The following is a 16643-nucleotide window of genomic DNA, read 5'->3' as shown; positions in this document are numbered from 1 at the left end:
TTGAGCTTGTAAAACACTTTTCTGATCTTCTGACATCGGCTATGTCTGTAGGAGCTAGGCATCAAACCCTTCACCTTCCAATTTAAAAGATGACCGACTCTTCCACTGATCCACAGCTGCTCTTACAAAGCTCTACTTTAACTTGTTAAAGAAAAAGAAAAATCACACAAATAGCACAAGAAGCTGTTTTTCACATTTAATCCCATTTCAGTTATTTAAAAATAAGACACACATGAACACCTTTGAGATCAGGCAGCAACATCTCATGACTGAATGGTGCAGTGTTTTGAGTAGATCTTTAATGTAATGTTCTTGTAGTAAAGACATTCAAGCGTGTCACCACCAGAACGCCTTTTGAGTTGTTTTTAACCCATCACTTTATAACATGGGATTGTATTCATTCACAGAATAAATCAGACATGTTCATGAACTCATGTAAAACCACTCGAGCTAAAATGCTAAATTCATGCACATTTGATCCCACATTGTCCGAGAAGGCTCGACTGATTTATTTATTTTTGTCATGAAGCTCAACCTTTGTCCGATTACAATAACATACAGGAAGGCTGACATTAAACTAACAATAAAAACCTAATGTCATCTGTGTGGATTTATTTTACAGCATTAATCTTGCACGTCATGTGCTGCAAATGATCACACCTCTCCAGCATACTGAACAGATTCGTGGGTCATGTACTGACTGATGCGTGTTGAAAACAGCATGCTTTACTGTTACAGGAATGCAGGGCGTAGTGTAGTAAATGCAGCTAATGCAGGATTGGTTATTAAACACAACATCTCCCACCATGCAGTTGGTCTCGACTCTCTAGCAATGCAAAGTGAAGAAATGTTTCCTGAGGCTCATGCAGTCCATAAAGCAATACACCTCCCACCACTGTCCTGCACCGAAGCTCAGGTGTTTCAGTTTCTGTTATGTTTGTGCTCACACGTGTCTCGGATTTCTTTTCTGTGGTCTCAGAGTGTGGAGACTTTTTAGTTTAAGATCATTAAAAAGTTCAAGGATGATTTAGCACAGTCTGTGGTGAACTTTCCAAGAGAGCAGATTTGCAGATTTCCTTCAGGGTTCCATCAAACCCAAGTCCAGGCCCGCCTGTTCCTCAAGTCTCCCCCCTCTTCACATTTGAGGATCACTAAGCTGATCACAATGTCTGCCAGTGCTGCTGTGGACAGCCTCCAGCACTGAGAGCCTTTAGGAGAGCGGTCTGTCTCGATCCAGGTTCACCTTTTGGAAGAAAGCCTTCCCGAACTCGTAGGTGCTTATCATGACGGCACAGGCCGGGGCCACTTTGATCACGCGGGGCATGAAACCTGCAGGAGAATACAAAAGGTTTTCAGCAGGGTTTATGGTCACATAACCAAACTGAACTTGATGGTACATCTTCTGGAGTGTAGTGCACGCGTGACAAGCCTTCTGCATGTACCTGCAAAAAGGCCCCTGTAGCCGAGCTCGGCCCAGATTTCCTTCATGATGTGCCATGTGGACGTGGTTCTCTTAGAGGACACTAGGAGGGAAAGATATATGCTTAGAAATATGCTACACAACATCAATATATTTCATTAAATATAACTATCTGGATTGGGGACGGCCTAAGGGTCCAGTTGAGCAGGGGCTGTAGTTCTCAAAGGCCCATCACTCCCCACTCTGTCCTCTTCATTTCCTACTCTACCGCCCTTTCCATCAATGCATCACAAGCCCCAATACAAATGTACTACAAACCTCCCAGAGTATCCATTTCTCCCAGCTGAATCTGTCTCCTGGTCTTCACCACGTCAAACGGCAGCGTCAGGATCGCAGCGATCTGGACACAGTGACGGACAGAAAGGATCATGTGATACTCAGGTGCAGGCAGCTGTTCCACCTCCAGCTGTCAGTAGGTGCATGTGCAGGCTCAGCAGTCATATCAGAACCCGGTGAATGTGGGTCAGCTGTCTTCTCAAACACAAACACTGAACGCTCGTTATCTGGGATCTGAGAACTATGAGGTCACTGGGACACGTTTATTGAGTTCAGTTAGCGACGTGAAGTCAGTTTGACAAGAGGAAGAAAGCTTCAGACAAACGTTACATCTGGAGAACATCTGGACCGAGGTGCATGGGGGGGGGGGTGAGAGGCCTGAAGAGGTCAAAAAAACACTCTGACAACACTTTATTAGACGTAACATGTTTCGGCCTCGTGGCCTTCATCGAGGTCACGGCATAAAAATAAATAAACATCCAATCACAGAAGCTAATGCTGTGCTCCGAGTGCAGGTAGGAGCATGAATTGTGATTTTACAACCTGCCGTTTAAAGAACTCACTTTAGTTTTTTGTTGTTGCCTGATTTAGTGGAGTCCCTGTTCACTCACATTCAGGGTACAGAACTCTAAAAACAGGAAATCATTGACGGATGGGAGACAGGATTTGGGGTACTCACAGCTCCAGAAATGGCTCCGGCTGTGAAGCTGATGGAGAAGTTGCCCTGAGACACTTGGGACTTTTCACACAGGTGGGCCTTCACCAGCTCGTAGTTAAACCAGTACAATGCTGCAAAACACACAAACACACACACACACTTTGTAAGGTTTTGAAACATTTAGGGGAAGGTGACAGAAAGTCAAAGTAAGAACAGGGTCAGAGGTATGAAGTAAGTGTTGGTATGAAAGAAGACTGGAAACATTACACAGAGGATGAAGCTGCTTTATTATGCAACATTCCCTTCTTGGATGCAAAGTGTAATTCGTCTGTACGCTGAGGTGCAGCTCTCACCGGAGAAGGGGACGTCTCGGAGCACGGTGGGACCCCAGCCCCTCCACAGAGACAGCACGCCGTCCTGGGCCACAGCCGAGCGGATGCACGCCCGCAGCTCGCTGTAGGGCAGCCGGCGGGACTGCATCTTAGTCCTGACCAGCTCCAGAGGGCTGATCACCGTCACCGCCCCTACTGCAACACACACACACACACACACACACACACACACACACACACACACCTTTAAAATCCTGTTAACGTAACTCGATCAGGACATCTGATCCTGCTTTAACTGACTTACATCGGGCCAGACCCCCGGCAACAAGAGGGATGTGATTCCCCTGGAAACCCAGACTGTATCTCAGGAAGTCCCTCAGCTGGTCGTAGCAGGTGAAGTAGATGACGGTGGCAGGTACAGCCATGACACTGCACGCACACACACACACACATGCAATGAACAAATGTTACAGAGCACTAATACAGGTCCAGTCCTGAAGGTGTGCACCCTCCCAGCTCAGTACTGACACCAAAACCCTTTATATATGTGGCTGTACCTGTGAGCCAACACAAAGACCACACAGTCACTTCCTGCAGAAACTGTTCCTCACTATGATTCTAGTGAGAACTCATTTAACCGAGAATTTAAAAATCTGAGTTTTCTCCCTGCTCAGCGTGAAGCTGGGTTTCAGGCTGGGCTAAAGAAGAAGTCACTATCAATCAGTGATGTCTCATTATTAAGCAGGATGTGAACTTCCTTGAGTCCAAGGCTTTTAAAGAAAAAGAAAGCTGGATGGTATTTTTTGATTTGGGTGTTAAAATAGTGTACAATAAAATGTATCTGTATATGAATGTTCCTAAGTCTTGTATGAATGCATGTATACATACACTTTATCGACAGTCTCCTAACCAGGTCTAGGTGCTCGTTTGTATTCTGTAACTAGATAACATAACCGTGTGCTTCCTTGCGTTAACACACAGTGAATTCCACATGAGCTTTCTTGATAATCACTCACAGTGTCGGTGGCAGACCGCTCCACAACGACCGGAGTCCTTCATGTCGAGTGATTTTCACAAACGCGTCCTGAAACACAAAAACATGTCACTCATGGTGAGAAGAAAACACAGACACACAACACACACACAACACACACACACAACCAAAAGCTACAGCCGCACTCGTACTCACAAGCGTCCCGCTGAAATGTGTCGGCGTTTTGTACCAGCTGGTACAACTGGTTCCGTTCTGACACACGTAGATGTGATCCATCAGCCCGTTACAATACAGGAAGCACTTCCCTGTGAGAGACACAGACGTTACAACACGAGGCAGAAAAGGTTCATCAGCTCCACATTTTCATCTTTGGTGTGTTCATGTGTTGGACACGGAGCCATCGACAGACGGAGGACAGAGAGGTGATAAATAAACACATGGCAATGACCACGGAGTCACTCAGGCGATAACATCGAGGCCGTCCTTGCCTCTGCTTACTTTGTCTGTTTGTCCACCGCTGGTTTAAGATAGACTTTTGACAAACCCCCCCCCTCGTCACCCCCCCCCCCCCCCCAAAAAAAAGAATTATTTCACAATGACCAGGTGAATGAGTGAGGAATATTTCTACTGCTGTTTTGTTTCTTGAACTCTTGAAACAGTAGACTCTCTGTCAACATGAAATGATGATTTAGAGCCACTATTAAAAACTCTATCCTGTACATAAGAAAACAAATGAGACTAAAGATCCAGAATCTCACACTACACACGTGACTGTCTTCGCAAACAGGTCATCTGGTTTGTTTAGACACGTGATGCTGGGTTAGTCGAGCATGTGCCCACACAGACAGCGTTACTGGAAGACTGCGTTTGTTTAAACGACGTCCTCGTTTGTGCGTGCAGCCAACGGCAGGTCAGATACTCACACTTGGACGGGCGGATGATGCCACCCCACGGAGCTGCTTCACGGCCTAACGCTATGGAAGAAAGCACAGAAGCAGGACAGACAGTGACGTATAAGGACACACACACACAGGTCATGTGACTGTTGGGTTAAAGAAGCATCAAGATCCCTCCGGGAGGCTTCGACGTGACATCAACAAGCACATGTTAAAGGCGAAGCAAGTATCGTGAGCTTAAAGCTCCTGTGAGGAGTTCTTAGCTGGTCATGAATGAATACTGCTGTCTCCATATGACCACTGAAAGCCAAAAAGACCATCAGCGTTAAGATTTCCTTTTTCTGAATTGTTCTTTTACACATCTGTAGCTGCTGCGGGGGGGTCAGACGAAGTGAGTACAAGCTTTTAGAAACAGCTTCGATTGCAAATGTTCTCAATCAGTCGACACATTCAACTATTTAAAGAAAGCGGGATGAAACTACTTTTGTATTTTAAAAAAATACAATAAGAAAAGCGATACGATGCCGTGTGCACTTCTTTGTCCACAGGGGGGCACCAAACAAACACCATCTAAAAGTTCCTCACAGAAGCTTTGATAAATGATCAAGATCCAAACACCAAGATGTGGAGCTGCTTCTCTCACCTTGGCGGAGCGGAGTTTGCTGAGCCTGCAGCCTGATCTTCACCACGTCCAGCGGCGTTACTGTAAACGGACGCATTCAGAACAACGGTGTAACCATCGTGGCTTACTTCCACCAGGCTAACAATAATGAAGTCTATATCCTCTCTTCATGAAGTTGCTGGTAGTTTATGACGATGTGTTTTGGTTTGGGTTGTTTACGTCCGCTGCATTTGCATCAATCAGTCAAACAACCATTTATGTAAATCAAACGTTGAATCAACAACAAGGTTGTTGACATTATCAGGAGTTCTTTTTAGTTTTAGTGATTTTGTGGGATTGTTGAAACTCTTTAGCAGAACTTCTTAAAAGCAGACAAAGTGTTTTTTTTCCCCAGGTAGAATTTGTCTCCATTTTCTTACCAAAAACCGATGTGAGGAGGGCCCCAGTGCCCGAAGCCAGCATCTGCTGCACTGGTGAGATCGCAGCCACAGGGCCGCTGACAGCTCGCTCCCCCATCCTGCACACCTGACGGAAAAGAAAAGGAAGAAAAACCCACTTTACTCAAAGCAGACACAATGTTCTGGAAGTCATCTCCTGTGAGGTGTGGAGGCTTTGTGGCCGGATGTCTTTGTCTCCTTGTTGTGTAAAAAAAACTATTGACGAGTGTTGGAAACGAACGCCCAGTTTGAGACTGGGTTTGCGAGCTGTTAGGTCAAATAACAGCTTGTGTAACGCCTCCTCCGGGGATTCTCCAAGCTAGTGTCACATCATAAAAACGTTGAAAGAAAGCACAACCTAACGGTACGAGAACATGACACTGCATTTTTTTTTTAATATGAGCTGCTTACGTCTATTCAGCTGTGCAGCTGTACTGAAAATGTAACCAAAGATAAAGTGTCAACAACAGAATAAAGTGTCAAGATGCAAGTACAAAGTTAAAATAGAAAACTACAAAGTTAAATACAAAAAAAAAGAAAAGAAGAAGTGGAGTTGTTGTAATGGGGCCGTTCAAACATTACGATATCTTATCTACAATGTGCATGTGCAACGTGCATAACAGAAGAGAGACCCATCCCCAACTGAGAAAGTGTCCAACTGCACATAGATAAACAGGGAGTTACTCAAGAGTGTGCCTAAATAATATTTTATAGTTTTTTAACACATTTTACATAATGTCAGCAAGTTATACCCCCCAGAAGTGGGTATAATCTACATTTTTCCCTAAAATGTATTTTGGATTGACGACGTCTGTTCCAAACAGTGACAAGGAAGACTCCTCTTGCATGTTCAGTGTAGTGAGGGTCATCCTTTCATCATCCTAGGGGGGAGAAAAAGCTGGATCGCAGCATATTTCGATTCTGTCAACCAATCAAAGATGGGATTTAGAAGCTGCTACACCTTGTGGAGACTGAACAATAAGTGGGCACTACTCCACTACCTTCAGCTCAGTAACAGTCCTGTGTTTTCCAGCCTGTGCAGCTGCCTTGTGTTTCCTTTGTCTACTTCTATTTGTGGATTTGATTACTCTTAAGGATGACAGTGAAAGCCTCTTGGCTGGCTTGCAGGTTATTTGTCTGCACAAACAAGCTCTCTTCTACCTGCCAGAGTCCCACCAAAACTACCATGTAACTGACACAAGAGCATGTGTGTGTGTCACCTTCAACTACATTACACAACGTTGAAACAAGCCTCATTCATGCTTACTGTATGAACACGTACACTATACACATTGAAGGGACACAAACTGGGGGGGAAATGACGCATACAATAAATGATTTGTTATAAAATGTGATCTTAAAACGTAATTAAACTGTTGATTTTAATTCTCAATGGTTAGCAAGCTAACTCATTCTATTTTTTATTTATTTAACTCAACTATAAGGAGGAGTATAAAGTATATAAAAGCATTGAAACAGGTCTCACTGATATAAATATAAATGTCAGGCAGCTTTCTTCGCTGTCTGCTTTTCATTGACTTAACATTTAGTTTTACAGTGCTAAGTCAGTAGCTAGCTTGGTAGCATTTCTAGCAACGATACTGAGGTTTTTTTTCTTGTTTTTTTTTTCTCAAGAAAAACACGCAAACACTCACCTCAGCTTAACCTTGACAGCGTTGTTATGGTTACTGGTGTGACGTCCTGGCCCATTTTTTTAAGCGAAATCACCGATAACATTCAAGAGCTAACGCTAATATCCGAGGAGGTCGAGCCGTGAGCATGTTGTTACAGGAGTCACAGCGTATGGTCACATAAACAGAGCCCAATCAGAGCCCACTGATCTGCACTGCAAAGCTGAGAGCTGCTACTCATTTAATGGGACGCTATAAGGCCGGTGCAGATAATATAGAGATCAGCGGTGAACGGAGCAGTGTTCATTTGGCTCCGCCCCCCTTTCCTCTACAGCTGCTTTGGCGCCACCTGCTGGACACGTCAACGTGTTGTTTGTTCTGCAGCAGCTGTCGCATGTAGAGCGTGATGTAAACACGCCTCTACCGGTAGTGAAGCTTGACCTGATAAATACAGCAACAGGAGCAGCAACCTTAAAAAAAAAGTGCTTTAATCAAAGAAACCAGGAGAGGCGCTGCATGGAGCTAGAAAGAGGACTGTAGTCTCTCTCTCTCTCTCTCTCTCTCTCTCTCTCTCTCTCTCTCTCTCTCTCTCTTTATTTCTCTCACGGGGGCGTGTTTTAGGTTTCAATATCATGCAGGTCATGATGATTAGTGATACTTCGTCGTGAGACACTTGTGAAACAGTTCCCAAAGCGGCTCTTCAGTCTTAAAGCAAGGTAAGAGATACAAAAAATAAATGTGTTGTTCAAGAAGACAAGAATTTGAAATTATATGCCTACATAAATAACAATGAGTAAATTAATTATCACAACCCTTTTCTTATTCTAACACAACAATCCTCAGTTGTTTTTTGTTTTACTATAGCCTTTGTATTTGTTGTTTACAGTATAATCCAATCCTAAAGGTGCGGTCAAACTGGCATATACACATTGTGTACCAAACGAAACTGAAAGTGTGGAATTGTTTTTGTGGCAGTTATACAAGTATCTCCGGATTTGACTTATTGCTTACGTCGAAGTGGAGAGGAAAAAAAAGTGGAACAACAAGTTAAAGACAAGTTAAAGTGTGCACAAGTTAAGGCCGTGTTCACACTTGACTTCTTCTGTCAAAAAAAAACATAAACAAAAAAAAAACCCGACTTTGAGCACTTTTACAGTCATGGAAATTCTGTTAAATGTTTCATACACATGTATTAAATAGTTTGTGCAGATTTCAAAGAAAAATCCTATTTCTGATGTTGACTGTATTCTGGGGAGCCTTTTCTGTTTGTATTAAATACCTGCTCTGTGTTACATGTGTGTGTGTGCTTCCTGTGTGCAGATGCAGAGGTGGGTAGTGATCTGTTGCTCTCTCCTGGCCCTGGTCGGTGCACAAGAGTGTCCAGATGGAGGGAGCTGTAAAGACGGTCAGACCTGCTGCAACGACCCGGCCAATGGCTATGAATGCTGCCCATTTGCTCAGGTAGATATTGTAGCTTACTACCTGAATGCCCAGCGTGTTTATTGAGACACAAAATGTTTGAAAATTGTCAGAAATATTTGTGGGTTGTCTTGCTTCAAGATATATCTTTTTGTTATCAAATGATCGTGAGAAATAGAATCAGAAGACGTTTTTTTCTATCTGTACAAATTGATTTAATTTCAATGGGACCAACCTAATTAAATAAAAGTTCAATAAAAAATTGGAAAATGTAATTCTAACAAATTAATTGAAGGACAAAATACACATACAATGTTTAAGAGTATGCAGTAATGGCTATCACAACTTTTGACTGTTGTGAAATTCACTTCTTGGTGTGGTGAAGAAATTCTAAAACCTGTAAACAATCATTTATGTGTAATTAATGTGTAAACGGACACAAACCTGTATAACGTCTATGCTTAAAAGGACACTCAAGCTTTGTGGAGCAAGAGGTCTACTTCAATACTTCATACTAATAATGTGTTATGTAAAAGAAAAACTCAGTCTTAAAACTGTAATCCCTTTTTTGGATTGACACTACCATGCTCCTCAATGGAAGCATAATTACCTTTACCTTCTAAAAGGACAAACCACAGCCAAGTGATAGTAGCCTTCTCTGACTTCACTTTAGTAAAATGCGTACTCCCTTCACACACCGTATAGTAAAATGTAAATGTGAGATAGCCGTTCTCTTGTATTCTTAAATAAAAAGTAATTATGGCTGTACAATGGTTCTATTCATGTTCAGTGTTGTTTTACTGCTTCATCAGCCTGATTAAAATCTCAGGCCTTTATGAGCCTGTCTGATAGCATTCTCTAAACTTTGCTAGTCAAACTGTTCCTTTCACTCCTGTCTTTGCAGGCTGAGTGCTGTGAGGATCATGACCATTGCTGTCCTGCGGGAACAATCTGTGATACAGCAACATCCAGCTGTCTGAACGTTACTGGCTCCTTCCCCTGGGCAGAAAGTCTTTCTGCTAATGCACCCAAACACTCGAGAGTAAGAATAAAATCATCTTGAGGTCTTAAATCTAAAACACTGAGTGAAATATGACATCTGTAAATGAAAGAGCCTGCTGTAAGATTGTCTTTCCCACCCTGTACCTGCAGTCCTTCAGGATGATCAAGTCATACATTGGGGAAGATGATGACAACATATGTCCAGATCAGTCGCGATGCCCTGCTGAGTTCTCTTGTCTGAAGGCCTTGACAAGGTTTGGCTGCTGTCCCTTAGCTCAGGTAATTAAACCTGGTTCAACATACTGTAGGTATGGTTGCAACTTGAAGCCTTTTTTAAATACCAATTTGCTGCACAGTTTAATTTTTAGGGAAAAAAGTTGCTCAAATTCTGTTTATACTGAATTAAAGGGCATTCTTTTCCAATTTCTATAGTCAATTTCTGGATTACTTTATTACTAAACTACTACATCCATTTGGAGTAATAAAAAATATAAAAACATTACCAGAGCTGTTCTAATAGTTTTCCTAACTCCTTGAAGGGAGTCCCTTGCGGCGACGGGAAACACTGCTGTCCAGAGGGTCACCAGTGCAGTGAAGACTGTCGCTCCTGTGTCAAACAAGGTAAAAGTCCTTTACTCAGTACCAGTCAGTCAGGAAAATGTTTAAGGTCTTTTCAACTCAGCTCTAAACTGAAGTCAATCTTGTATGCAGACTACAGACTCAAATGTATATGGATGCTTCTTAATGACCTACAAAGAAACATCAACCACAAGACTGACTGACTTCTATCTAGTTTTTTTTTAAATGCTTGTAAGTTCACTGTTCATAAAATTAAACATCTTGCACATTACTCTGGATTGTTTTGTTAGGAAAAATCATAAATCAATACAATAGTTTTACATCATGCATACCTACTTTATGAGATATTTGGGTGTGTGAACACCTTCTTTAAAACATCATACAAAATATTCACAAATGAGTGATATATGTATTTGTTAAAGAAAACAGGATGAGATTAATTGTTGAAACACTACTAACACAGCTTGTACAAAAAAATAAACACAAACAAAAAGTTCCTCATGGGAGCTTCAGAAGTTCATCTGCGAATGAATTTGCTTTACCTAACCTGACTCCTTTTAATTATTGCTTTTCTCTTATGTTTTTGCAGAGTTTGCAGCTCCAGTTATGTGTGATGACAAAGAGACGGAGTGTCCCGATGGATCGACATGCTGCATAAATGCAGAGGGCGAGTGGGGATGTTGTCCACTTCCAAAGGTATGACAATTCTTTATTGGGTGAAGTTATGTTCGCTAAATGTTACGCCACATGGAAGTGAGGCATGAATGAGTACAATGATCAAATCATGGATTTGAATGTCCTGCCTTTATGTTCACTTATCATGACTTTATGGTGCCTTATCATGCAAGGTGAACTCCATGTGTGTCTTTATTGTCCGAACAGGCTGTGTGCTGTAGTGATAAGCTTCACTGCTGTCCTGAAGGCAATACATGTGATATCGAGCACTCAAGGTGTGTTGAATCTTCTACCAAAAAAGTGTCTCCGATGTGGGCCAAATTCCCTGCTCGAATCAGAGCGGACTGGGAGAACCAGAAAGGTTAGACTTGATTTTCTGAGCAAATTTACTTCCTCAAATGAATCATTGTGTAAGTGTCGTTGTGCATGTGATCATGCCGCTGAACCTGCGTGTGTGTGTTTCCACTTTTAGAGGGAGAACAAGTGACAGCACAGACCGTTCACGATGACCCAACCTCAGAAAAAACCCCCGGAGTCACAACAGTGAATACAGTTCCTTCTACAGAGGAGGAAGTGTCGCTCTTTACTGTCACCCAGGCACTTGCAGGTCAGAAGTTTATAATGCATCTAAAGAGTGAACAAAAAAATCAAAGCAAACAAACGTCGCAGAGGATTCACATGATGATAGCAAAGATTTAACAGAGATTTAAGATTAGTTAAAAAAATCTTGCAAAACGTGATTGCAGGTGTGTCAGCTGAGTTGAGGTTTTATTCTCAATGATTTCCTGCTATGACAAAACAAACTGTGTTCCTATCACACTCTTGACAGGTTGATAAAGGTTCAAATTAAGTCAACAGCTATGTCTCTGCGTATTGTTGCTTGTCCCTCGTCAGCTTCCATTAACAAAACTGTAAAACCAAAGTAGCAGAAATGGAGACCGTAAAAATGCTTGATCTCTTGATGCTTGTACTTTTGATCACGGTGTTATTGTTACCACATTGTACAAGGACCGTTTCTGGTTACTTGGGATATATTAATGTTCTTTAAAATTTGAAATTGACATGTTTTTATCCTTTAAAGTCTTCACACTTTTGTCTCGGTAAAAGGGATTTTTTTTTTTATATTAATGAAGTTGCTGGGGATTTTATGTTTCCAGGAAATGACGTACCCTGCAATAGTACAGCGGCATGTCCAGATGGCTCAACATGCTGTAAAACCCAAGAGGGGGAATGGGCTTGTTGTCCACTACCAGAGGTACTGTACTCGCTGTTATATTTCGTGCAAACCCTTACAAACTCTTGACTTTTAATGTGGGAGCAGTTCATCTAATGTGATCATGTCATTTCCAGGCTGTTTGTTGTGCAGATTTTGTACACTGCTGCCCGAAAGGTAAGAAATGTAACCTGCCTGCAGAAACCTGCGACGATGAAACATGCTCTGTGCCAATGTACAAGAAGGCACCCACGATCCCCTGGCTAGGTGCTCGAGTGGGTGATGTCGCATGTGATGGGACACATAGTTGTCCTGATGGCTCCACCTGCTGCAAGAAAAAAGATGGAGAATGGGCCTGCTGTCCTCTAGCCGAGGTAAACTCAACAGAGGAAGATACTGACCTCATGTCTGTATTGAACAGTTAAAGTTACTACCAACAGCTGGCTAGCTAAAGTTGACATTTAGCCCTAGTTTAAATACACTGGAATGTGTGTTGGCCAATGAGCTTGTAATCATTTGTGAGGATTTACATTTAGACAAGCTAGCTTGCCCTTTTATTTCCTGTCTTTGTACTAACTATAAGCTCAAAGATTACATGAGAACAGTGTCAATCCTCTAACTAATTTAAAATTGTGTATGTCTGTTTAATAGACAGTTAATTAAAGTTTACATTAACAGCGAGCTTAGTTTGGTAACAAGGACCGGGCACAGGGTTATATTTATAGATATTTGTCACGTGCTTGCTTTTAGTAAACCTGATAAAGATGTTTACTGTGGATTTTATACATTTTGACTGACTGGACTATCTGTGTCTAGGGCTTTCTTAATATTTTCATACATTTTGAAGATTTTCTGTAGCGACTCGTTACTTTCAGAGAATTAAGAAAGTGGGTTTGACGTCCATGGGGCTGAGCTCAGCTGTGTCCTTTCTTAAGTTTCCAGTCTTTGTGCTAAGCTGAACGGAAAGACTGCTAGCTGTTGAATCATATCTCAAGAACAGATGTATTCATCCTCCTTAAAAAAAGATAGTTGATAATTGTATTTTTCATAACATTAAACTACCTTAAAATTATGATGTATGCAAAATTTCAAAAACCACTAAAAGCCTAAAGTTAACAATTTAAAGCCAACTTAGCTTGGTAAAATAACTTTTTTGTCATGTTTTTAAACACAACATATATAACACTACTGAGTGTGATACAATTCATGTTGTGCATTGGTCACCTTTTAAAGGACTTCTTGGCTATCTGTATCTATCTGTGCCTTTTTGCTAAGCTAACATGAGAGAATCTTATTTAATCTAAGAACAAGTGTTATATTCAAATTAATATTTTTATTGACTTCTTGATTTTGTATTTACTTATCAGACACACTTCCTTTCCCTTATGTATCTAACTGAACTATTTATTTGTTTATTTGTTTATTTCAAAAGGCGGTCTGCTGTAATGACCATGAACACTGCTGCCCCTCTGGCACCACTTGTGACCTCACGACCTTAAGCTGTCAAAAAGGCTCAGTCTCGACACCCATGCAGCAGAAGATTCCTGCATTTACAACAAAGGCTTCAATGCAGACTGAAACCCAAAGCACAGAAGTGACAACCGAGCTGCAAACAACGGCTGAAGATGAAACGAAGCCAGCGGAGTACGAGGTGACGACAGATGAGGGGGAGAATCAAACAGTGGAGGGTCCTGTTCCATGTGACTCTCACACCGCCTGCCCTCAGGGTACAACCTGCTGCAAGATGCAGCCATCTCAAAGGTGGGGCTGCTGCCCGCTGCCACAGGTGAGGATGGTAACATCAAGAAGTGAATGACAGTTGTATCATATATTTTGTTATACTTCCCCTTCTGTTTTGGCATCTCTTTCTTTCCTGTGTTTATTTGTAAATATAGTTTTTAATCAGCTCCAGGCAAAACATAATGCTGTTCTTGCTAATGTCATGTAAGCATGTGATTATACTGTACAGACAAAAGGTTATTTGAGGGGACATTTAACCCACAAAAAGTCCCTACTTGATAGGTTTTACTTCTCAAAAATACAGGAACTTGGGTTGAGTGCTCATAACAGGTAGTTTTTCTCCACCTCTTGTTAAAATCAGCTGGGAACCTTTACGTTTGTTTTAGTGAGAGTTGGTGTAATTATTTGCCTAAACATCACATGTCTGAAGACACAGTGAAAAGTGGGACCAAAAGAAGTGAAATGGAAAGTTTGAGTTCCTCAAAAGACAAGTTCCTTGAAATAAATGTTCACGATTCTTTGGTTGGAAACTCATCTCAGTTCAGGTTTATTATTTTAAAAGGATGTGAAAGTTGCACTTCTGCTTTCACTTCTGCCCAGGCTGTGTGCTGCTCTGACGGAAACCATTGCTGTCCCGCTAACTACAAGTGCAATGAGCAGAAGAACACGTGCATCAAAGGAGAAGTTGTGATTCCATGGTACACTAAACTTCCAGCCACCACGAGCGTCCCAGCTAATCCCGGGTCTGTGCATTGTGATGATCAGACTCAATGTCCCGACCACACCACCTGCTGCCAGCTGTCCACAGGAGACTGGGGATGCTGCCCGCTGGAAAATGTGAGCAATATCCCTGTAGATTAAAGTGCAGCTAGTTTCATATGAAACAAGAAACTATCACTGTAATTACGCTTCATCAGAGTTTGCTCAGGTAAAAAAAAAAGTCTCTTTCATGTTCCATAACTTTTTGCATTTTGCATGCCTTGTCTGTAGGCTGTGTGTTGCCCAGATAAGACACACTGCTGCCCAGAGGGTTACACCTGTGACATCACCGCCAACTCCTGTCGGAAGCTCATCCTGCTGGAGCTGGAGACTGTGCCGCTAATTCCTGTGTTTCTGCCCGAGCCTCAACCCCAGCTGCCTCCTTTAGAGCAAAAAGATGTCAAGTGTGACGACGAGACAAGCTGCCAGGATGGACAGACCTGCTGCAAGATATCTGATACCACTTGGGGCTGCTGTCCGTTTGCTAATGTATGATGTCCAGTTATAGCTTCAACCTTTTAAGGAAAAGCTTTTATTTTGTATTTTTTTGCTAAGAGAGATTTAAGTTGTTTGCCCAGAAGCAGCAAGATACTGCTGAAATTCAGTTAGCATAGCTTAGCAGAATGACTCAAATCAAAGGGAATCCGCTAGCCTGTTAGCTGCCTCATGGTGTTAAAATACACCACTAGTACCTCTAAAGCCTTCTTATTCAATTCACAAAAATGAATAAATAAAAATGAAATAATAATAAATGAATAAGTGGATTCAAGAGCTCACCTTAAACCGAAACATATTTGTAAAGTGCCCCATCCTATATAACACACATCACAGAGGATTTTTCTTTGAATTTAAGGACACCTTATTATTGCTTAACTCCATGTTTTCTCTCCACAGGCTGTGTGCTGCAACGACAGGTTGCACTGCTGTCCCGCCGGCTACACCTGCACTGCGGCTGGAGACTGTAACAAAAACACTGCGCTTGACTGGCAGGACTGGATCATGTCCATGGCCAACGAAAAGAGAGCTCTTATAGTGTGAAAAAAAAATTCTCTTTCTGTGATGTGTCTGCATACAAAGCACTAATGAAAACAAATAAAAAGGGACTCTATGCTAATTGTCTTAACGCTTTGTTCTGAGAGGTTTAGCAGCTAAATGTAAGAGGGCACCGTGGAATTGAATTGCATATTATGGTTCGGCTGTTCACTTCTGACAGGATGTTTTCATATAACAAATAGATCCTTGTTATTCTACTTGAAACTCCACTCCACTCCAGCAATATGACGTTGTGTTCTGTCATCTGTTTCTCGGTGTTCTGCTTCTTTTTCCTGTTTTGCAAATGACTATTTTTTCATCTACAACTAGTCCCAAGGGCATGCTTAATTATTTGTGAATGTAACAAACTCAGTGTTCAGCCAACCTTATGTATGCAATGATTTCTTCCATCTCACTGAATTATGTTGTCAAATAAAAATCACTGATGTACTGTATGAGGGAAACGTGGGGAAATGCATGCTGGACGCGGCTCCTTCTTATTCAGAGTCAGAGAAGTATCTACATATTTCACAATAAAGATTTGGTGTCACAACACAGGAACATTGTCTCTTGGCTCATTTAAGAGAACTAACTGTACCATTGTGTTGTGTGCATATAAAGGAGAGATTGCAACAATGGACTCTTCATTTATTGCATTTTTAAAATGTGTCTTAGATCCAACAGCATTTGATGTTACAGTGTTCCAGACCTAAGGCATCACTGCCTATGTTTTATTATGCCAATATTTTTATTTATTTGGCTCTGGCACTGTTTTGAGCCTGCCCTCTGGTGGAGTGTAAAGTTTGATAGTAACGAATAAAAACTTTTGGTTAATAATATAAAAATAAGTAGAAAATATATTGTTTTTTTTGTAGAAGTGTATATAATAATAAATTTT

The 16643-nt window shown here is 41.6% G+C and overlaps 2 protein-coding genes across 2 annotated transcripts; one reads left to right on the top strand and one right to left on the bottom strand.

Moving 5' to 3' along the window:
* Positions 1–181: 181 nt before the first annotated feature.
* slc25a39 (solute carrier family 25 member 39) lies at positions 182–7667 on the bottom strand. The gene is made up of 12 exons (XM_079366580.1): positions 7351–7667; positions 5678–5783; positions 5280–5339; positions 4664–4714; positions 3936–4045; positions 3763–3830; positions 3051–3175; positions 2768–2941; positions 2436–2545; positions 1739–1820; positions 1443–1523; positions 182–1329 (listed from the first exon to the last, which is right to left on the bottom strand). The coding sequence occupies exons 2-12, from the start codon at positions 5772–5774 to the stop codon at positions 1211–1213; spliced, it is 1077 nt and encodes a 358-aa protein (XP_079222706.1). The 5' UTR covers positions 5775–5783; positions 7351–7667; the 3' UTR covers positions 182–1210.
* A 203-nt stretch (positions 7668–7870) lies between these two features.
* On the top strand, positions 7871–16306 carry grna (granulin a). Its single transcript, XM_079366579.1, has 14 exons — positions 7871–8042; positions 8647–8787; positions 9650–9787; positions 9898–10026; positions 10287–10368; positions 10916–11022; positions 11209–11362; positions 11474–11608; positions 12159–12256; positions 12352–12588; positions 13647–14000; positions 14555–14791; positions 14945–15202; positions 15608–16306. Exons 2-14 carry the CDS (start codon positions 8647–8649, stop codon positions 15749–15751), a joined length of 2214 nt encoding a protein of 737 aa, XP_079222705.1. The 5' UTR covers positions 7871–8042; the 3' UTR covers positions 15752–16306.
* The last annotated feature ends 337 nt before the right edge of the window (positions 16307–16643 follow it).

This window comes from Symphodus melops (assembly GCF_947650265.1).
Source record: "Symphodus melops genome assembly, chromosome: 17".
Classification (NCBI taxonomy): domain Eukaryota; kingdom Metazoa; phylum Chordata; class Actinopteri; order Labriformes; family Labridae; genus Symphodus; species Symphodus melops.
This window is presented reverse-complemented; position numbering and strand designations above follow the sequence as displayed.

Coding starts and splice junctions, on each gene's coding strand:
- slc25a39 (XM_079366580.1), bottom strand. CDS start 5,774: ATGGGGGAGCGAGCTGTCAGCGGCCCTGTGGCTGCGATCTCACCAGTG. Junction 2,942..3,050: donor TGCCGGGGGTCTGGCCCGAT/GTAAGTCAGTTA, acceptor TGTGTGTTGCAG/TAGGGGCGGTGACGGTGATC. Junction 1,821..2,435: donor CCGGAGCCATTTCTGGAGCT/GTGAGTACCCCA, acceptor CACTGTGTCCAG/ATCGCTGCGATCCTGACGCT.
- grna (XM_079366579.1), top strand. CDS start 8,647: ATGCAGAGGTGGGTAGTGATCTGTTGCTCTCTCCTGGCCCTGGTCGGT. Junction 9,788..9,897: donor ATGCACCCAAACACTCGAGA/GTAAGAATAAAA, acceptor CTGTACCTGCAG/TCCTTCAGGATGATCAAGTC. Junction 11,609..12,158: donor TGTCACCCAGGCACTTGCAG/GTCAGAAGTTTA, acceptor TTATGTTTCCAG/GAAATGACGTACCCTGCAAT.